Here is a 22464-nt window from a genome sequence, read left to right as displayed (position 1 = left end):
ATTATTTATCAAATTATTGTTATAAATTTTTTGATGTGACATCAAAAATTTGATTTCATATATTTATATTATAAGTTTGAAGCATTATTAATCTTATTATTTAATTTTGGTATTTAAATATAAAATATATTGCTTAGGAATGTATGTAATTTGAAAATTTTGGTGTGTATAAAATAATATAATCATATCTATCACACCAAGATAAAATGTATGAAATATAGTACAATATGTACTTCCTATTTACAATTTTCATTATACACATTTGTTTTAAAATTATTAAATTTTTATTTACTTAACTAGTTTTAATTTTTAATTAATTATCATTAAAAAGTTTTGAATCTATATAATGATTCTCATTTTTTTCTTGAAGAATTCTTATCATTTTTATATACATGAAAAAGAATTCTCATTTTGATAGCAAAAAATTTCCATATATATTTTTAATATATTATTTTTGTTTAATTTCATGTATAATTATTTTTTATTATTCACAGAATTTTTGTGTATATTTTTTTTTGTTTTTATTAATATAATATATTATTTAAATAAATTTAGATAATTAAAATAGAAAAGATTTTTATAAAATAACATATTTTCAAGTAAATTTATAGAACCTAAAATAGAATCTTTTAACATTGTAATAATATGAATATTTTATGCTATCAAATTCATCTTTTCTCTTTTATTATAATTTATTGCAAATATTTGTTATATTTACAAAAAGCATATAAAAATATAGATTACTTATTCACACAAAATCGAATATAAAATATAAATTATATTATTAAGAATTGAATCAACATATTATAATTCCTCTTTAATTTTCGTAACATCGGCGTTGTAACATTTACAAGAATGTTTCGGTTGCAGCACTTCTTCCATGTTATGTAAAACTTCAATTTTACTCTTTAAGCGTTTACTCCATTCCTGAAATATAAAAAAAACATGTTATTCTAATATATATATATATATATTTAAGAAAAAAATAAATAAAGTTGAATCTATATATATAATTTTAATCGAAATTTCTTACATGAAACAAAGCTACATGATAGCATAATATATTATGTGGTAATAAATTATCTCTTGCAAATTTTCTAGCAGATTTAACAATTTGTAATGCTTCTTGGTCATGTTCTTTAGCCCACATAATTTTTTCAATAAGATTTGATAAATCACTTTTAACAGATATATAATGTTCTCCAGGTATGAGATCATTGTAAAAAAATTCATAGTATCTTGAATCTTGTTTTAATACTAAAGAATCTCCAGCAAGTAAATATGGAAATCTATATGCTGCTACTGTACCATCTATATTTAATTGATACTTGTACTGTACAAATATTAATATTTTTCAATTTTTCAATTTATAATTAAATTACATGATATATGAATTTATTTATTCTTACTTTAAAAAAATTAAAGAAAGATATATGACTTTGCCCAGGACCATATTTATCCTTTTCATCTTTAAAGAAAAAAAAATTAGTAATTGAAACATTGAATAAATCAGGATATTTTTTCGAAATATCGATTAAATCAAGTCGTTCTCTGCGGGAATCTCGACCACGCCAAAATACTTTCTCTATTTTTTCTTTCCATGGTGTATCTGTACTACCTTGTACAGATAGCATATCTAACATTACCCTGTAAAATATAATATTATTTTATAATAATAGCAATTATAAAAATATTTAATATTTTTATTAAAATTATATGAATTAAAATAATTATTTATTTATTTGAAATATGATTAATAAATTTATACCTTTCCATTGCTTCCAATGATGATTCTGTGATATCATAGGTTGGCATAACAATGTCTTTTGTATCAAAAGAACCACACCAAGAAAATATAGGATAATTTTTACCCTCTTTTGGAACAAGTGGCCAATCTCCCAAATTTACAAAAAATTCAATGTCTGGTAATAAAACTTTACGAGTAATAGATAAAAGAATAGAATCCATAAATATTTTGAAGCCTACATATCGTCCATAACATTCCCTAAAAATCTTATTTCATCCAGTTTAATTCAAATATAATTTTAAATCAATTTCAAATTACAAGTTGCAGTATTACTTACTTTGTTAGATTGAACTATATAGTGACATAAACTAACACTTCCTGGTCGATCATATGCTTTGATAATATTTTTACGTATTTTATCAAAATTTACATTTGTGAAAGAAATAAGATCATTGTGTATTTGTTTGTAATTCTTTAAACATCCTAAATCGCTTAACCAATTATTAATAGAAGGATTTGGACAATAACATTCTTCTTCATAAATAGGTCCTAAAAAAATTTTCATTAAATTAATTAAATCATACAAAAATTAATGAAGAAACTTATAATAAATTTATAATAACTTTAACTAAGTACCTTTAAATTCTATTGATAAAATAGGTAAATTATTATGTTTCATTTTTATTTTCAATTTTAAATTGAAGCATGTATTATGTAACTTATATCTAACAATAAAACTTCCATCCTTACAATCTAAAATTTGTGTCCATATATGACATGTATATCCTATTGAAGTTTGTCCTTGTATAAAAACAGATATTATATCTTTTCCAGGTGATTCTGTTAAACTTAAAAATTCTTAAATTAATAAAAAATTATATATATATTATTATTAATTTTGAATGAAATATAATTATTTAAAAAAATATAAACTTGAGCTAATTAATTTCAATTAGCTAAATTAATAATATATTTAATATAATTAATATATTTATATATTTTTTAAGATATAGATAACTTAAAAAGTAGTAAAAAGAAAAAACATACTTTTTTCCTTTTAAATCGACAAATTGTAAAAAAATATATCTTGCTCGCATTGTTATTTTATCTGGTTTCAATCCTGGCCCCCAAAATATTGTTTTTGATGGATTTATTTCAATATTTTTGCTTTCTTGACAAATAAGCAATAATAAGATCGATGTAAATATCATTCTTATTTAGAATAATGATAGATTGATAGATATATAAAACGCATACATACAGAAATGCTGTAAATGTAATTCTTATTTATATATAAAAATTTATTTATTTATGTATAAAATTTAAAATTAAAATGGTATTTTCTATATTATTTTTTATTCTTATATTAAATATATTTATTAAATAAGAAAAAATTGATACAGAAATATATTTATCTTGAAATTAGAAGTCGGTTATACAATAATAGTGTTTTTGAAATCGAAAGATAATTAAGAAAAATCTGAAGTTAATCAAAATTATAACTTTTTTCCAGTTATGTTATATAAAAATATTTTTTTCATAAACAAATATGAATACATAAGGGAAATACCTCTTAAGAAATTAACAAAAAAATGAAATTAACGTGATTTGAATATATTTTAGTTACTGTCAAATAAGTATTACTTCATGATAGCCAACATGTAAAGATCTATCTATCTATATTATATCGCAGTTATACATATATGATTTTCATTCTTAGGTTACCTTTATTTATGAAAATGGTAGTACTTACCCTGTATAATTTGTAATTTATAAAATAGTTAAGTAAAATGCATAATAGGAGCATAAATATCTATTATGCTATGTGGACGTATCGAATTTGTCGCATAGAAAATTCTCTTAATTTTCAGGTGGGAATCTCTTTAATTTGCGGAATCGCCAGAAAGTAATAAAAAAAAACATGATTTTCGATTCTTTGAGATAATAATACTTTCAATTTGGCTTGAATATTTAAAAAATTAGACATAAAATAAAAGATTATTAGTAAAACGTTTTTAATAAGCATTTAATGCAGAATGGAGTGTAATATTGATGATTTACCAGATGTTGTATTAGAATACATTTTAAGTTTAATTCCACCATATAAAAATCTTCAGGAATGTAAACTTGTATCCAAAAGATGGTTCCGTGCTACCAAAAGTATGTAAATTTTTTTTTGTTCTAAAAGTATATCTATATCTATCTTTTAATTATTAATTTATTTTTAAAAATCAATAAAACTTTTATTTTTATTATAGATGTAATACAACATAATAAAGCACATTTTCATAAGTCTGTGGCTTATGGATCATTGCTTTGGAGTCCATGGCCATCCAAGCATTGGATGCCTACTATTGCAAAAAGACATTCGCATTCTGCTTGTACATATGAAAATTCCATGTATGTATTTGGTGGATGTACTGCAACATGTACAACATTCAATGATTTATGGAGATTGGATTTGGATACACGAAAATGGATCAGATTAATCACAATGGGAACATATCCATCTCCTAAAGCTTGTGCTACTATGTTATATTATAAAAAAAGTTTCATTTTATTTGGAGGATGGTCTCATCCAGCATTATACTCTGTACATCAGGTATATTTGATTAAAAAATTATAAAAATATAATAAATAAAATTGATTATATAAGAAAATATTTAATATTTAATATTATTGTTATATATATATTTTTAGCAATCAAAATTATTCAATGAATTACATGTATATTCTATAGAATCCAATAAATGGATTGCTATAAATACGTTGGAAACACCTCCACCCACTTCAGCACATTCTGCTTCAATTCATAAAAATTATATGATTGTTTTTGGTGGTATATGCAATGGATATAGGTATATACCAGAAGTTGTTGAATGTCATTTAATAAACTATTTAATTTAATTTAATAACAATGCAGTACTATTTTGAGACAGATCCAATGACATATGGTGTTTGAATCTGGATTCCTATAGTTGGCATAAGCAACCTACTTCAAATTTAAAACCACAACCACGTTATGGTCAATCTCAAATAGAGCTTGGAGACAAGCATCTTCTTGTGTTAGGTAAGATAATTTAAAAATATACCATAAAAACTTTTTTGATTTTATTATAAATATTTTAATATATTAATATGAATATAAATATTTAAAGGAGGCTGCACTGGACCTAATGTTGCTATGAATGATGCCTGGTTACTAAAAATGGAAGGTGCAGTATGGACATGGAAAAAAGTAAATATGCACAATACAGAATGGGCTCCAACACGCATTTGGTGTCATCAAGCTTGTAAGGTAATAATTTGTTGATTATAATACAATTTATAATATTTTGTATTCAAAATATTTTTTATTTGATAGGTGGGAAATCATATTATTGTTCTTAGCATTAATAAATGTCAAAATAAGCCAAATGATATGAGTATATCGCTCAAAAAGGTCACTTGTCAAGCAGCATCTTCAACGAGAACAAATAATTCATCTCCATTACATGGAAGGTTTGATTATTTAAGTTTATTGTTAATACTTATTTATATGTGAAGTTAACTTTAAATCTACAGTTATAAATTATTTTTAGACAAGGAAGCGTATCTCATATTGATAGAGATGTAAACATTAATGGACGACATGGGTCGTTTTCCGAAATATCTATACAAAATCCACGCCCTCCGCATCATCCTCCTAATTTTACAAAGAATTTAACATTATGTTATGATAATATGTTAAGTATGACGGCTTTTCGTAATGAACCAGTGCGTTATGATATTAATAGTCATCGACAACGACAATTAGAATCTCTTCGTAGAATGGAAGAGAGTATTAGAAATCGAAGAACACAATCGAAGCCTGCAAAAAAGACAAAAAATACTTTGTCCATATTTGTGTTAGACATTACGAATGTCTTATGCGAAGAATGTAGTGCTTCGTGGATTCCTTTAAAACATAATGATCAATCGGGTCCCAATGAAAGAATACTTTATTCGCTTGTAGCTGGTCGCGGTGAATTAATAGTATTTGGAGGTATTGGCAAAGAACAAGCATCTATACAAAATCATCCTGATATGGATGAGCCTGAAGTTTATAATGATCTCCATTTTATAAACCCACCAAGATATGTTATTTAATATCTTGTAGCAACAAATAATACATTTCTATGTTTAATTAAGAATAGTTTAATTTTGTTAGCCTTGATTTGATTCTATTATAAATTATTTACTAAAAATTAATTTAACTGGAAAGTAAAAAAGTGATATTAAAAAATTGTGAGAAAATTTTATGATAAATAATTTTAAAGTATTAATTTTATTTTTGTCAAAAAAAAAAATCATCTAGAAAAGTTAATTTTTTGACCAGAAATAATTATTATAGTTGTACAAACAATGTATATCAATTATAAAATCTTATCATTTCATTGCAAGTTTTATTATTTACATATTTTCCAAATGGTATAATTTATATGTTAATCATCTTCATCATCAGTTGTTTTTAAACTACTGAACACTTGTGACGGAATAGTTTGTTTTTCAATAGGTATATCTGAAACGAAAAACACATACAAAAATAGAATATCAAATATATGTGTCGCAATTAAAGTTCTTTAAAGCAATTTGTAAACATATTACACGTGATAAAGAGTAATAAAAATTTTAATGTGTTATATATTGTATGTTCTATATTACCTTCTTCTATATCTCCTTCATTAACATCATTAATATCAATATCTATTTCATCCGGATTATTTACTTGAGATTCCGGTTTACCGTCTTTTTCTGTTACACCACGAACAAATTTAATACTATCCTTATATGTAGTAATATTATCTACAAAATTTATTAAAATTTATTAAAATTGAATATATATAATAATAATAATTAATAATAAAATTAAAATCTATGTAAAATCTATACCTTGTGTTTTACTATCCAAAAGACGCATTGCATCTGCTGGTACATCTGATAGTGAATTCGATGTATTATTCAACATTTGTGCAGACATCATATTTACTTGAGTATTGTACATAGCTTGTACACTACGTTTAATTCGAAGCATTTCACGCATAGTATCTTCATTACCATGTCTTACTTCAAATTCTTTCCATATTTGCCAAAAATTTGATGCTACCTAAATAAAATAAAAAAATATATATGAATATAATATTAATTTCAATATTATTATTATATCATTCAATTAAATAATATTTTATACTCTTGGATCACAAATTTGACTGCAGTGGGCATATATTGCCCGAGCTCTATCAACTTCTCCTAATTTTGTTTCCATTTCTGCAAACCTTAAACACATTTCTCTTGTATTATCTTCATTAAGTACTTCAATAGCTTTTTCATATATCTGTCTTGTTTTTGGTACACCATATATATCTGCTGCTTTTTTTATATATATATTGAACATCTGTAAAAATGCATATTAAATTTTTATTAAATATAGATTTGTATAAACATTTTTTTTTATTGTGTCTTGATTTTGAACATTAAATATTAAAATATAGGGATACATGTAACATGTTTCAAAATTAAAAATCCATATTCTTAATATATATATATATATATTATATTATATTATCGGTAAACATGTATCTTATATAAGTGAATAAAATTATAAACTATTTTCTCTGAAATTTTTGCAGATATCAACATGATCTTTATTTTAAATCAAATAATCCAGGAACCATTTAGAATCAAAAAATTTTGGGATGAGATTTACTATATATATTAATAATAATATAATTGATATATTTAAATACATGTGAAATCAATATTATTATATTTTTTACCTCAAATCTTTCTTCGGGAAGAACAGCATTTGTTGCTCGTTCATATACAGACATCGCATGTCTAGCTAAACCATGTTCTTCTTCTAATTTTGCATACAGTAAATATAAAGCTGCAACAAGAAAAAATTAAATAAAAAAAGAAAACATTATTTTTTATAATACATATAATTAAATATTATTTAAAAATACCTTTAGCATATTTTGGTGGACAAAATTCTAAACATTGTTCAAATAAATCTCGCGTTCGTTCTAATTTTGTTCCACCATAACGCTTTAAAAATTTTGTAAGATATGTATTCCATATATCATAAACATTAGGCCATTTAAAGAGTGCAATACCTTTTTCATAAGCCTAAAAAGAATAATTAAATTATTAATGAAGAAAAAAAATGAAAATTAAAGTTTCAATAATATTCTAATATCATCCATTATATACTCTAAAAGCTTCTTCAAAATATTTATTTTCTTCCAAAAAAAGACCATAATTAATAATGATTTGTGGTGTTGCAATTTTTAGATCTATAATTTTGTCATATACAGCTTTGCATGTCTGTAAAAAAAATATTAAAAATATTAAAAATATTAAAAATTACAAAATTTCATAAATAATATTTAAAAAGCATAATTTTAGAAAATAAATTAATATACTTTAAATGTTCCAAAACTTTCTTCTAAATCAGCATACATAGACCAAACTTTTAAAGATTTGTATAATCTCATTTGAACTGTTTCTGTCTCGTCATGATAAGCTACTTTGCGAAATGGCATAGCTGTCGCGCGATGCATAAGTTTTAATGCTTCTTTATAATTTCTGTATAAATAAAATATATTGTTATATTAATTATAAAATATTGATATGTTTAGAAAAAATTATTTTACAAAAAAATAACATACCCATGCCTAATTTCCATTTCTGCCCATTCACACCATACAGAAGCGAGATCGTCTACTTTAGTATAAGGAACATGAGTTGCTTTTTCAAAAACTACTCTAGCATCTGCTATTTGATTATTTTCTTCATAAAATTTACCAAACTCAACCCATAAAGTATGTAATTTACCTACTGCTAATTGTGGTTGCACAGTTTGTACAGCTTCTGTATATGTATTAATGATCTAAAAAAAAAAAATTGATAATCATAATAGTAAAATTATAAAATATTTTTTGCTAAAAATTTTAATAAAAATATTTTATACTTCGTGTGGTTGTCCTTCATAAAGTCTAACTCTTTTATGCCATTCTTGTACATTATGAGGATTTTGTCTGAGTAATACAGAATTCAAAAGTAATAAACGTCTTTCCATTAAATGTTCAAACCGTGCTAATCTCAATTCCAAATCAATATCATCTATAAATAGATGATAGAAAAATATAAAATTATAAACTATATATATATTTTTATTGCAATAAAAGCTTGAAGCATAGTAAATACATATATTTATTATATAGTGTATATATACTTAAGATTTTAGTGAAAATATCAATTCAATACAATTCTTAATAATAATATATATTTACTAAACAATGTATAAATTTAAAAATCTATAAAGTACAATGTATAAATTTAATAAATCCATTAAATATATTTTAAAATTATTTAGATTTTTTTTGATAACCATAGATGGTTCATAATATCAACAATAATTATTATTTTTTTTAATCGTTCGAATAATCGTTATAATTATATCATTATATATATTATACAAATTAATTAGAAAATATATGCAATATATCTATGCACACAAATATATAGTTTTATCGTATATATTTTTATTAAATTAGATATAAAAATATCTGCATTTATTAGTTTATATTTAATAGATTTTAAAATACATTTATTTCATAAATTGATAGTATATATATTGAATAGTAAATAACATTTATTGAATTGATACTTTTACTGCAATATATATAATAAAAAATATATGAATATTAAAAATAAAAATATATCTCCAATACCATCTTCAGTAGGATTTTTTGCAGCTTCTTCCATACGTTTACTAAGACTAAGTTCTTCAAATTGTGCATAGGCATCAAATACTTGAGTAAAATCTCTAACAGTAGTTACTGTTTGTATTGCTTCTTCATAAATATCTCTTGCCTATTTTAAGTGAAAATATGAAGTTATATGATTAAACTTAATAAATTACATTTTAATATAAATAAAAGATTTAATACCCTTTCAAATAAACCGCTACGAACATAATAATCTGCTAAAGAATTCCACAAAGGACCTAATTGATCAGTATAACGTCTTAATCCACCTCTAATAATAGCATCCACATTAAGAGATTTTATTTTAGAAGGATTCTTTGATATTAAATCACACAATTCATTCCATAATTGATGATTAGATTTTCCATGCTTTGATATAAAATCATCTTGATTAACAATTTGTGCAAGTTTTACAGCTGCTTCATCAAGCCTTCCAATTGATCTCAAGTATTCTATATATTCTTCTGTGTCTTCTGGAGCTAACTAGAAATATATTTTATATTATCAAATACAAATCATAACAAATAAGAATATTCTATTTTACCTTTAAATATCGTCTAAAAACTCTGACTGCAGTTTCATATACATTGTGTTTTTTCAAAAATTCAATGTACAATGGCCATATACGATGATGCTGTGTAATAGGAAGAGCTCTAAGTGCTCTATCAAAAACTTGACGAGTACGTGTAATATAACATTGTTCTGTCATTAATGTACAATAATCCATCCAAATTCTAGGCATTTTATGCATGAAAACTAAAGCACGTTCAAATGCATTATTTACATCTTCATAAAGAAGATCAGTTATACATCTTCCTTTCAATTGATTGATACGTTGACGAAGATAATTATACCATAATTTGTAACTAACATATAAAAATGAAAATTTGATAAAGTAAAAATAAATAAAAATGAATATTTTATAAAAATTTATCTGATAAAAAGAAACAAAAAAGATATAATTTTATATTTTACCTTCCAGGAAGTTCTTTCAATGCTCGTTCATATACAATATTTAAATTATTACTTTTTGTACTTTTTAAGTGATCTATATAACGTTGCCAATGTTTTACAGAATATGGATTTCTTAAAATTTCTTCTTCGTACGGTAAATCTTCCTCATTCTATTTAAAAAAATTACATAAAAGATAAAGATATAAAATAATATTATAAAAATTAAAATGATATTCACATGAATTACGTAATTCACAATGTAATTCACAATGAATTACTTACGAAAACGTATATATTTCCTTCTGGATCTTTTCGTTCTAACATTATTGAAAATTTTAATAATTATTTGAGATATTTTGAGGTTATTTTTATACTGTGTATTTTGATACAATTCGTTTCAACCACGCTACATCAAGGTGCTATTTCATTAATCGTTAGTAATTAAAAATTATTTGGTGCTGTATATAAATCTAATAGAAAATATTTTTATTTATTAAAGAATATATTTATAGATATTTATAAATATTAAGAAATATTCTATTTTTTAAATTATAAAATAATAAAATATTTGATATATATAAAATTTTTAATATTATATTTTTAAAAATATTTTATTCTAAAATTATTATAATATTAAAATTAGTAAAAAAAAATAAAACAATTATATATTCAAAGAAAATTTATTTAAAGATATTGAACTAAGTTCAAGTTGCACAACCTGTTTACCTCGTTTTGTTAGGAACAAGATACTATTAAGCGTGACAGCTGTCATAGTAGAAATATGATTGAAATAGATATTTTTTAATATAAACAATTCGATTTATGCTGGATTAGCTAATTAAGAAATCAGTTAGCTGCATTTAATTAATTGAAAATTAATTATATTTGAACTGTACTTATAAATAAACTTTGTAAAGGATGACAATGGGTGATGAGACTCCAGTTACATCACTGGTTCTTCCTGTCATTTTAAGACCAATATTAATGAAGGTATTGATATTTTTTTATTTATAATTTTGAGATTATTATATAAACAAAACTTTAAGTATAAAATAATTTTTTTTTACATTTTTATTTTTTTTACATTTTTTTAAAAAAATATTTAAAAATAAATTATATATAATTATAATTTATATATATATAAATATATATATATACATAAAAGTTTATTTTAATTATATAAAAAATATATAATTTCTAATTCATATTATTTTTTTAATCCATTATTACATAGTTAGAGAGGCAAAATGTATTGGCTGCTCAAACATTACGTACAGCTTTATTAAAAGCTGAAAATTCTCATCCAGGAATTACACATGATTTAATTCTTGGTATAATACGACGTGCAGAACTTAATCTTGATATGAATGAAAGTGTTCTTAGATTACAAGGAACAGCTTCTGATTATGATGGTATAATTATAATATATAATAAGATAAAAAAAGAATTAAATTAATTAAAAATTACGTTTAATATAATTAATAAATATTTTATTAATTTCATGCATTATAATTATAGTTATAGAATATAAATCAACAAGGTCTGAAGATGCCTTTCAAGAATTAAACCGTAAATCAACTTCTTTAAAAAGAATACTTAGCAGAATTCCTGATGAAATAACAGATCGTAAGACTTTTCTTGAAACAATCAAGTATGTTTTTGAAATTCTATATTACAATAATATTATATATATGTATATAGGATTAATTTATTTTTTCTATTCTTTTTTAGAGAAATTGCAAGTGCAATAAAAAAACTGTTAGATGCAGTGAATGAAGTAACTGCATTTATTCGTGGTTCTGCTGGAAAACAAGCATTAGATCAAAGAAAAAGAGAATTTGTTAAATATAGTAAAAGATTTAGTAATACATTAAAAGAATATTTTAAAGAAGGACAGTAAGCATTATTAATTTTTCATTTTTTTCTACTTAGTTGTTCTATTTTTATAATTATCTTTTTTTACAGAGCAAATGCAGTATTTGTGAGTGCATTATATTTGATACATCAAACAAATATGATAATGCTCACAGTAAAAGACAAATGTGAGTAAATGTGCTTGTTTAAATAATATCTTTGCAATAATAAAATTAATTGGAATTATTATAAAATACCAATTCCAATTTTATCCATTTTGTTATGTATTTGATAAGATTTAATTATCATTTCATATAAAACATGTATAGTATTATTTTATATGTATTAAATTGTTATAAAATTATTACGTGTAAATGAATACATAGATACATAATATATAAGATTCCACTAAAATATATAAATATTATTTTTAAGAGAAATTATTTTATATTAAAATATATGTGTAACATTAGAAATTTAAAAATTCATGTTTTTAATTATACTAATGCATATATATATTATAAATATATGTTATATCTTGATAAATTATTTTTGAAAAGAGAAAATTTTCATATTATGTATTTTCAAATTATATTTTTTTTAAAATTGATTTTTTAAAATTTTTTTAAAATTTTACAAAATTGAAATTTTTGTCCAAATTTAAAATTTTATATCAAGATATAAGACATGAAATTTTTCTTAGATTTTTAAGATATAGTAATATAATTGATTAAAATATTTTTATTAAATTTTATAATTATAAAAATATAATTCTGCAAGAAATGATGTATGAAATTTTTTTGGAATTCTTATTTACTTTATTATATACTTGTTTTTTATATATTCTTTAAGATATATTGATAGAAATTATCACCTATAATTTTTTTACATTACTTATTTTATTTAATTCTAATTATGAAAAATAATATTTTGTTTTATATGTATCTTTTATATTTATTTTTTTAAAATATCATATTTTTAGGAATAGAAAAAAATATTTTATATCTAATAAATACGAAAATATATATTTTAAATTATGAATATTATATATAAAAAATATAAAACTATATATAAAATGTATATGTGAAATATAAAGATATAAATTTATATATAAAAAACATATAAAAATATATGGATTCTTTATACATAGATAAATTATAATTATTTATATATAATGTACAAATAAATTTCTTATATATAGGAAAAATAATATATATAGAAATATATATACATTCTTTGCATAAAGTATACATATATAATATATATTAATTTATACATTGTAACATAATATATATTAATTTATATATAAGAATATTAATTTTTTATATCAATGAATTTTAATATAAAATTAAATATGAATTCTGATCACTTAAAACTATAATCAATTTTTGTACTGAATTGATAATGTCACATGTGTTACAAAAGACTCAAATGATTCATGCGACACAAAAGAATATTACGTGCCACTATCTTAATACTTTGCTATGAAACTAATGTAGGCGAGAATAAATAATAAGAAAAGAATTAAGAATCATTTCTTAAATAGTTTTAAAAGTCTTTAATATTTAAAAGATGATGCTGGCAATCAATTCTTATTTTAGTTTAAATAAGTTACTACTAGTCTCTAAAAAGATATCTTTGACATTTAATAGATGGCTTAATTCTATACTTTTCTATTTGGTTTTTTGTCTATATTTGTTTCATCTATGACATTCTAAAGATGGCGCTGATTTCTGAATTTTTACCCTATCTCTTCTATTATTTCTCTATACTTGTATAAAATTTATAAAAACTTTTATAAAATTTATGCGCTCAAAAGATAACTCTAATATCTGATAAATTTTATTGTCTTCTAAAATAAAAATACAAAAATATATATAAAATATATTATAACATATAAAAATATGTATGTAGTAGATCTAATAGATCGTTTATAATACATTCATAATACATATGGATTTAACGGTTGAGGTTCGGTTTCACTTATTACATCTATATACATATTTATTCTAATTTATTCTAAGTTATACTAATTTCTAATATATTGTACTATTATTTTATATATAAAAATAAGAATATTCTAATTTAAATTGAGAAAAAAAATAAGATTTGATCAATTTGAAGATTTAAAATAAGAAAGACATTTCTCCAAATATATAAGAAATAAAAATTACTTTATTGATAACAAATGTACACCAATGTGTTATATTTTTCATTTGGAATCTACATCCTCTATCTACATCCTCATTGCATTAACAATGACACTGAATAACAGTAAGGATTAATAGCAATTATTGTAATGAATATCATTGGAAAATGTACAAATTTTTTTAAGCACGTTTGCTATCTGCAAATGCCCGAACAATACTGCCAACACCACTGATATTATATACCTTTTCGTGCCAAGTTAATAAATGACTACTGCTACCTTCTGTTGGAATTTCAAATCCCCGATAAATATATTTCATTAAAACATCCAGCATGTCACGATCTAATTGTGTTAAACAATCATCTATTTGAGTAGATTTTATACTTAGAAGAACTTTTAGTGTTAAATTCCGAGCATTGTCCTGTAACATTCAATTAATATTTGCTTTTGATGCAAAAATGATATAATATATAATTATGACATGTATGATTATATTAATATAAAATAAAGATTATAAAAATAAAAGAAAGTCAACACACATTTTTATTTTTATTTTGTTAAATACTACATTAAATATATTTTATGAATAGCATTACATAGAATTATATATTTTTATTAGCATTATATAATTTGAAGAATTTAAATTATTTTATATATATATTATACATTAAAACTATTAAAATACACTTTAAAATAATAAATACAAAAAAAATGTCTATTATTAAAAATTTATACTTTAAACAATTATGGACGTATTAGTAAGGTTACCTTTACTTGTTGATTTTTGCATCCAAGTGGTGCAGATCTCAATACTGATATTAAAGCTTCGGCATTCTTACCCGTAAATAAATATTAAGAAAAATACTAAAAAATATTATGAAAAATATTAAAAGAAAATTATTGAAAGTTATAAAAAGGATATTGGCTAAGAAGTGTTAAAATTTCATTTTCATCTGGACCTGTAGGTCCTCCTATGCCTCCATCAGCATCTTCTTCTCTAAAATTATTATCACTATATTGATCAACATCGATTTTTCGAAATGTCGATGCTGATGAATCTTTTTTGCCATCATTTCTTGACATTTTATCTTTCTGTTTGACGTTTCACTGTGATAGTACCCGGTTTATCAACTAACTTGTGAAATGAATCTTTATTGGTCTTTAAGTATATAGTCTATATAGTGTGTCTTTCTTTTTAAACAGAGAATAAAATAAATATAAAGAAATTTATTTATTTTCATTATTTTTCATAATTAAAAATTTTTTTGTATATATTTACATTATTTTATTATAAATATAAAATTATGAAGAAATATATTCTTGATTAAATACATTAAAAAATTCTACCAATTAGAAATACGAAATATTTTTGTAATTTATTATTTTTTTATTATTTAATTTTATAATTTATATTTTTTATATTATAATATAATATATATAAATCGAATAAATTAAAAAAGTGCATATGCAAAATATAATCTAATCTAATATATTTTTCATATTTTTTTTATATCTAATTGTTTGAAATATGAAAAATAATAAAACAAATCAAATATTTTTTTATGAAAATCAATATTGATCAATATCATGAAAATCAAATATTTTTTTATATGTAAGATTATTTTTCGTTTAATTCAAATATTGTTTATATTTTATGAATACGCTCCTTAATTTGTGAAAGATTGAGTCCTTTAATTATATTTCTATATTTTATACATAATAAATGTATCTTTTGTAAGATAATAATTAAGTTATGAATTGTCCAAAACTTGTAAGTAAATATTTTACGCCGAAAATTATATGGTATCAAACAGATATTACGGTAATCGTACGTATTTTATTGCAAGATATAAAGGAATATTTCCTTCGAGTAAAATATGATCATTTATTATTTAGGTATTTTAAACATTTAATCTTTCATATAAAATAAAAATTACAAAATTTTAAAAATTTTATAAGAATATTATATATTGTTTTTAGCACTACAGTAAATTCAAAAAATTATTATATTTATTTATATCTTTTTGGAACTGTAATAGCAGAAAAAACAATTCACATAAACTTAGAAAGAGAAATTAAAATTACACTTATAAAGGCACATAAATGTAAAATAATTATTTATTTATTTTTTATATTGTTTTTATCATTTTTATTTATAATTTTTATCAAATTGATAGGGACAGAATGGTTAAGATTATGTATTGAAAAAGAAAGAAATCCTTTAATTAGTATAGATTCAGCACATATATATAAACGTGATTGGATTATTGATTCTTTAAAGAACATAGGTAATTATAAAACATTATATTATAAAACATTATATTATAATTAATATTATAATTAATATTAAATAATTTGTTATGTTTATTTATATTCATATATTTGCTTGTGGAAAGAAAAGGTAGTAATATAATTAATAATATATTTTTATTAGTTATCATATTATCTAACAAAAATTATTTTATCACAGAAAGAGAAAGTTTTACAGAGTATAAACGTAGACATAATATAACTCAAATAATGCCAGATGTACCATCTACTGATGAAGAAGAATCTGATGATGAAGCAATGGACATGTTATTTCTTTAATCTATATCTATATAAGATAAACATATTTGATCAATGCAATATTTATAATATTCAAATATATTTTTAAATAAAAATAAAAAATATAACTTCAGTATTTTTTTTTCTAAACTAAATTTTTTTACTTAAAATTTTTATACATTATTTATTGTATTGTAAAATTATATAACATGATATATAATAAAATCTGAGATAAAATACATTTTTTTGTATATATAAATTGTATAAATTTGACCATTTTAATTTTATTTGCAATTTATTAAAATCTATATTGATTCAATTTTATAAATAATTTGATATTAATCATATAAGATGCAATTTATGTTACAACATTAGATATATAAATACAGAAATAAAAATAAAAAAAGAAATATAATACATTGTATCTATTTTATAGTCAATTTTATCCAAGTAAAATTCATAAATAAAAATTCATAATGATAATAATATTAATACAAATTTTAAAGTAAACTATTATTCATGCAATTACACTTATTGTCAGAATTTATGCTCTAAATTAAGATAAAATAGTGCATTAAATTTCTATTAAATTTTCATTTTGTAAATAAAGAATATGAAATTCAACATTGAATAAAAAAATAAATAATGTTCTTTACATACAAAATATTGGAATGTTTGCTAAAATACAAAATATTGAAATATATAGTTACAGTTTTTACTAATTATATTGTATTGCTCTTTGTAATGAATTTTTTATTTTTTAAATAATATTTATATGTATGTAAATTTTATAGATTATTATTAAAAAAATATTGTATATGTAATTTTATCATAGAAAAGATAATATAAATATATTTATAATATAAAATAAAATTAATAATGTTTTTTTAATAATTTTTTAATAAAAATTGAATATATCTTAAAGCACATTAGAACCTTGATACTATTAAATTATGATATTTCATGAAATATAAATATAACAAATTAGAATATTTTTTTATGTTATTTTTAAATACTATGAATAGTTTATCATAATTATAGCTAATATAAATAATTTTATAATATTGAAATGATAACAATATATTAAAATTCACTTTCATTATAAAATAATTATATTCAAACATCTTGTTATAAATTTTGTACTAATTGTGTAATATATTGAAATTAATATCTACAAAAATTTACATATATTACAAGTAATAAAATTATATAAAAAATTATTTTTACATTTCATATACTTTTTATTTAAATATATTTATTAAATGAATATATTTATTTTTGAATATTTTGATGCAAATTATGAAAAATATATTTTGAATATCAAACTGAAGCTTTAATGTTTTTAAATATTTTTAATAATTTCATTAAGATTATTATATCACGAAATATATCAATAATCTTTTCTTATAATATTAATTTTGTAATGCTCATATAATACTTGTACTGATATAAATATTTGAATAAAGAATTTTAAAAGAATAAAAATTATTGCCTAGCTTAAATTGTTTTCAACAATTATTTTAAATCTATTACATGATAGAAATTATGTCAAATCATTATCATATCAATTTAAATATACCAACTTCTTATATGTATTTAATATTAATATATACCTATATAGTATATACCTACTTTATATTCAATTAGCAGCCTTCTAGAGAAAGTCTTTGATTTATATTTTCAACTCTTATTTTCATTTCTTTGAGTATATCTTCAGCAAGATTATCAACAGTAGTATATCTTACTTTAAAAAAATTAAATATATCTATAAGGAATTCTATTACTTGATCTCTGAAATAATGACAAGTAGAACGTAAACTTCCTTCTGGGCCTAAGAAACCCCACACAAGTACTGGAGAAATTTGTTCAGAAATCGAATAAAAATGGGCTAAAAATCCTTTATCATATTTTAACATTTGTCTTTTACCAACAAGCACTGACCAAACTGCAGTTCCAATTGCCTTAAACATAAAATAAAAGTAAATAAAAAATTAAATTAAAAATAAATTTATTTTTCTACTTACAGTTTCGCGGAAACTAGCAGATATCCATCTATTCTGTAAAATAGCTTTAATTGATGATGGTGGTTTTTCAACTTCTTCAAAGGCATCTAATAAAATAAAATCAATCAGAACGTCGTAGAAATTTATACATTTTACACCTCTGTTAGTTAGTTCTTCCTCCATAATACTACGATTATTTTGTTCTTGTAAGAATTCTAACATTCGTTCATAGTGTATTAAATAATCCTTAGGATCCTAATATTAAAAACTTTTCATTAAAATTTATTAAAAATTATTTATTAAAGTCCGAGTTAAGCTACTCTTAAGATTTATGTTCTTTTCAGATAGAAATAAATAATATTATACATAATGATATCATATATATGTTGTGTATACCCTGTCTGCATACATGATCAAATCACTAATAACTTGTCGGCCTATATCTGCAATCCACTCTGCAGCAGAAGATACAGTAAATAATTTCGTGTATGCTTGTCGTAAGCAATGTACCTTTGCTAAATATTCTACATCTGAACCACATTTCACCAGTTCTGTATGTAATCGTCTATAATAAATTATAATGAATTCATATATATATATTTAAATATAAATTTTTAAACATATCTTAAAATTATTTACCTGCATGGAATACCTTTGTCTTCGTGTTGCTTAAGAGCAGCATGATATAGTTTTTGCTTTTCAAAATGTGGAAAAAATTCAGAGAATTCTTCAAATTCCCGCAAATCTGCTACCTACATTACATATATTAATAATATATATACTATATTAATATAAATATCAATAATTTTTATATATTATTAATATTAAAAATAATTTTTTATTATTTATTTTTATTCAACAAAAAGTACACGAAAAAATTACTTACTCCATCACGTGCAGATTCGAAAGATTCTGGAGAAGATGCTGCATCTGCTTTATCTTTCCCGGATATTCGGCTACCTATATTCGAAGGTTTATGACTATCTATACTTTCCTCATCTTCATTTCGGAATAATACTGAATGCTGTTAATATTGAAACATTATTTATAATAAATTATTTATTTTTTTAATCTACAACTTATTTTTAAATTGCTTGTGCAATATTAATAGTTAGATAACATAAAAAATATAAAAAAATATTATATAAAACAAAATTTCCAATTGAAATATATATATATATTTTTTTTTTTATATCAAATAACTAATATTTATATATGTAACAACATTTTAATAATATATAATATAACATAGATTAGATTAAAATAGCAGTAGTTATAAACTTCCTATGTAATAATTCTTTATTGCTTGTTGTTAGGTCAAGTAATTCATTGCACTAATTACTCTGGTCAGTTATCATTTAAATTGAATTAATTTTTGCATTTTTTATGCAGTAAAAAAAAATTGATGAATATAGTGGAGAGGATAAATATAATATATATAAATATTGAAATGATATAGAAAAGATTTCAAATAAATAGAAAAAATTTTATAAAATCTTAGTTAAATAACGAAGGAATTATTTATTATTTATCAAAATTAAATTACTTATTACTTATTACTTTTATTTTTAAAATAATTTCTAATAACGCATTAAAATAAAAATTATTATTAAATAATTCCAAAATATTTTATATATTATTTATATATAAATAAATATATTTTATTTTTTTTATATTTTAAATGATATAATAATTTTAAGAATAATAGAAATCTGTTAATTTAAAAGAAAATAAAAATAATATATATATTGATATGTTTACCTGGTCGATAAATAGGAGTTCTGCATGGTTTTGGATTTGATAACCCATGTCGAGAAGTTCTTGCACATCATGCGTAAATGCTGCATCCGCCTTAGACGGTAATGCGAGCGTACCATTATTGAGTGAAGAGCTGAACGCTGTAAGAGCATCCTCCCAACAATAAAGAGCTTTTTCCAGAGCCTCCAATCCTGTATCATTAAGTTACATTGTTTTATATTTGTCAATTTTCATTCTCTTCCTTTGTGTATATAATACAAATGATAAATTCGAATTTATTTAATTTGTTCTGAGAAATATTTTCGCACAGCAACATAAAATTTACATGATTATCATTTTATTATTATTATATTTTATTTTTTACGAAACTCTTATTTACGATAAAAAAGATTTAATAAAACTTTTTTCAAAAATAAATAAATTTTATTTATTATTAAAAAATAATATTATTACTTTTATTTTTAAAATAATATTATTAAAAAATAATATTAAAATAATTAAATTTTATTTAATATTATGTTTATTATAGATTTACTTGAATCAAGATAAAGAAAAATAAAAGATATAATATATTCTTAAAAAAATTATTATATTTATCAATTAATTGTATTATTAAGATTTTATAAGATCAGATTAATCATCAGATTTTAATCAAAATAATATCTAATGTTTTCAATTTTGAATTTGTACATATATTATATTATGTATGACAATTCTTTTGATCTTTATTGTAATTTGCTTGTTTTTTTTTAACTAAATAATACATCTCATATATGATTTAATGTTATATCTGTGACAATCTTTATAAATCATTTAAAAATTATAATTTTTATTCATAAATATATTATTCTAAATTTTTGAAAGAATTATATTGATAATACATAATATATAATAAGTATTAAAAAAAAAATAAATGAATTTATGTTGTGTAATACAAAACAATTATTAAAAAATATATAGACAACAATATTAGAAAACAGATTAGTTAATTTTTGTACATGCTATGTTGTAATGTTATTTTTTTCTCTAATTGATAAAATACTTTAAGTCAATAAAAAATAATTGGAAAAAATCTTTAAATATATAAATAAGTATTTTTTATTTTTTTGATATAATTGTAATTTGTTCATATTTTCAATTGTATTAAACTTGTATTTAATGTATTAATATAATGTATTTAAATGATATAAAGAAACAAATCTTATACTTTCTTTTACTTAAGTTAAGGCTTGAAATGGGTATTGTTTAAAATCCTCATTTTTGTTTATGTTGAATTTAAGAGCTTTCTATGAGATAATTGTTTTATTATAATCAGTTTTTTTAGACATAATTCCTATATTTATTCAAATAGAAGAAATATTAATTTTATAACAATATGAGATCTTAAAATCGGAATTTTACTCTTTTTTTTTATTCGATTCATATTTTTAAATTATATTTTACATATGTATTGGAATATTGATTAAAAAATAATTGTAGAATTCATAAAATGCAATTTTATAAATTTAAAAATATAATAAAAAAAAAAAAGAAAATGATAATACTTTGAATTAAAGAAATGAGTAAAATATATATTTTCAGTCAACCAGGAAATATCTTGATGGAAAGAAGCTTCAGACGAATGTCGCGACTTCGGTACTTGACATTCGTACAAGAGGCAAA

The 22464-nt window shown here is 21.1% G+C and overlaps 7 protein-coding genes across 9 annotated transcripts in view; 3 read left to right on the top strand and 4 right to left on the bottom strand.

The window, feature by feature from the left end:
* Positions 1–703: 703 nt before the first annotated feature.
* On the bottom strand, positions 704–3636 carry LOC122712609 (protein O-glucosyltransferase 2-like). Of its 2 annotated transcripts, none has more exons than XM_043932386.1 (8): positions 3501–3636; positions 2795–3015; positions 2384–2595; positions 2085–2296; positions 1769–2013; positions 1410–1647; positions 1034–1333; positions 704–927 (listed from the first exon to the last, which is right to left on the bottom strand). In XM_043932386.1, the coding sequence occupies exons 2-8, from the start codon at positions 2956–2958 to the stop codon at positions 805–807; spliced, it is 1494 nt and encodes a 497-aa protein (XP_043788321.1). In that variant the 5' UTR covers positions 2959–3015; positions 3501–3636; the 3' UTR covers positions 704–804. The 2 variants fall into 2 exon arrangements, with proteins under 2 accessions (XP_043788321.1, XP_043788318.1); XM_043932383.1 differs by lacking the exon at positions 3501–3636 and adding an exon at positions 3318–3360.
* A 136-nt stretch (positions 3637–3772) lies between these two features.
* On the top strand, positions 3773–5982 carry LOC122712608 (F-box only protein 42). Its single transcript, XM_043932382.1, has 7 exons — positions 3773–3907; positions 4006–4349; positions 4448–4605; positions 4687–4817; positions 4906–5045; positions 5112–5248; positions 5329–5982. Exons 1-7 carry the CDS (start codon positions 3784–3786, stop codon positions 5873–5875), a joined length of 1581 nt encoding a protein of 526 aa, XP_043788317.1. The 5' UTR covers positions 3773–3783; the 3' UTR covers positions 5876–5982.
* Positions 5983–6103: 121 nt separating this feature from the next.
* Positions 6104–11356, bottom strand: LOC122712610 (pre-mRNA-splicing factor syf1 homolog). Of its 2 annotated transcripts, none has more exons than XM_043932388.1 (16): positions 11218–11356; positions 10730–10961; positions 10513–10661; positions 10082–10403; positions 9721–10020; positions 9502–9643; positions 8739–8890; positions 8437–8657; positions 8191–8353; positions 7979–8092; positions 7732–7894; positions 7543–7652; positions 6957–7160; positions 6659–6872; positions 6431–6571; positions 6104–6287 (listed from the first exon to the last, which is right to left on the bottom strand). In XM_043932388.1, exons 4-16 carry the CDS (start codon positions 10286–10288, stop codon positions 6211–6213), a joined length of 2208 nt encoding a protein of 735 aa, XP_043788323.1. In that variant the 5' UTR covers positions 10289–10403; positions 10513–10661; positions 10730–10961; positions 11218–11356; the 3' UTR covers positions 6104–6210. The 2 variants fall into 2 exon arrangements, with proteins under 2 accessions (XP_043788323.1, XP_043788322.1); XM_043932387.1 differs by having other exon boundaries at positions 10774–10961.
* Positions 11259–12670, top strand: LOC122712611 (programmed cell death protein 10). Its single transcript, XM_043932389.1, has 5 exons — positions 11259–11481; positions 11726–11903; positions 12010–12142; positions 12223–12387; positions 12457–12670. Exons 1-5 carry the CDS (start codon positions 11410–11412, stop codon positions 12539–12541), a joined length of 633 nt encoding a protein of 210 aa, XP_043788324.1. The 5' UTR covers positions 11259–11409; the 3' UTR covers positions 12542–12670.
* A 1830-nt stretch (positions 12671–14500) lies between these two features.
* On the bottom strand, positions 14501–15615 carry LOC122712663 (actin-related protein 2/3 complex subunit 5-C). Its single transcript, XM_043932471.1, has 3 exons — positions 15417–15615; positions 15263–15335; positions 14501–14915 (listed from the first exon to the last, which is right to left on the bottom strand). The coding sequence occupies exons 1-3, from the start codon at positions 15575–15577 to the stop codon at positions 14676–14678; spliced, it is 474 nt and encodes a 157-aa protein (XP_043788406.1). The 5' UTR covers positions 15578–15615; the 3' UTR covers positions 14501–14675.
* A 632-nt stretch (positions 15616–16247) lies between these two features.
* On the top strand, positions 16248–17172 carry LOC122712681. Its single transcript, XM_043932487.1, has 4 exons — positions 16248–16390; positions 16475–16599; positions 16672–16782; positions 16965–17172. Exons 1-4 carry the CDS (start codon positions 16248–16250, stop codon positions 17081–17083), a joined length of 498 nt encoding a protein of 165 aa, XP_043788422.1. The 3' UTR covers positions 17084–17172.
* Positions 17173–18479: 1307 nt separating this feature from the next.
* The window catches only part of LOC122712661 (mitoguardin), a 31976-nt gene continuing 27991 nt past the window's right edge, over positions 18480–22464 (bottom strand). Inside the window, exons 4-9 of the mRNA XM_043932469.1 lie at positions 20806–20993; positions 19931–20068; positions 19684–19796; positions 19441–19609; positions 19066–19299; positions 18480–19002 (exon numbers count right to left, since the gene is read on the bottom strand). Of these exons, the coding sequence (XP_043788404.1) occupies positions 18685–19002; positions 19066–19299; positions 19441–19609; positions 19684–19796; positions 19931–20068; positions 20806–20993 (1160 nt within the window). The 3' untranslated portion in view covers positions 18480–18684. The remainder of the gene's footprint in view (positions 19003–19065; positions 19300–19440; positions 19610–19683; positions 19797–19930; positions 20069–20805; positions 20994–22464) is intronic.

The sequence above is a fragment of the Apis laboriosa genome, unplaced genomic scaffold (genome assembly GCF_014066325.1).
Source record: "Apis laboriosa isolate Shangri-la unplaced genomic scaffold, ASM1406632v1 scaffold204_cov149, whole genome shotgun sequence".
Lineage (NCBI taxonomy): Eukaryota > Metazoa > Arthropoda > Insecta > Hymenoptera > Apidae > Apis > Apis laboriosa.
The sequence above is the reverse complement of the archived record's forward strand: the minus strand, read 5'-3'. Positions and strand labels throughout refer to the sequence as shown.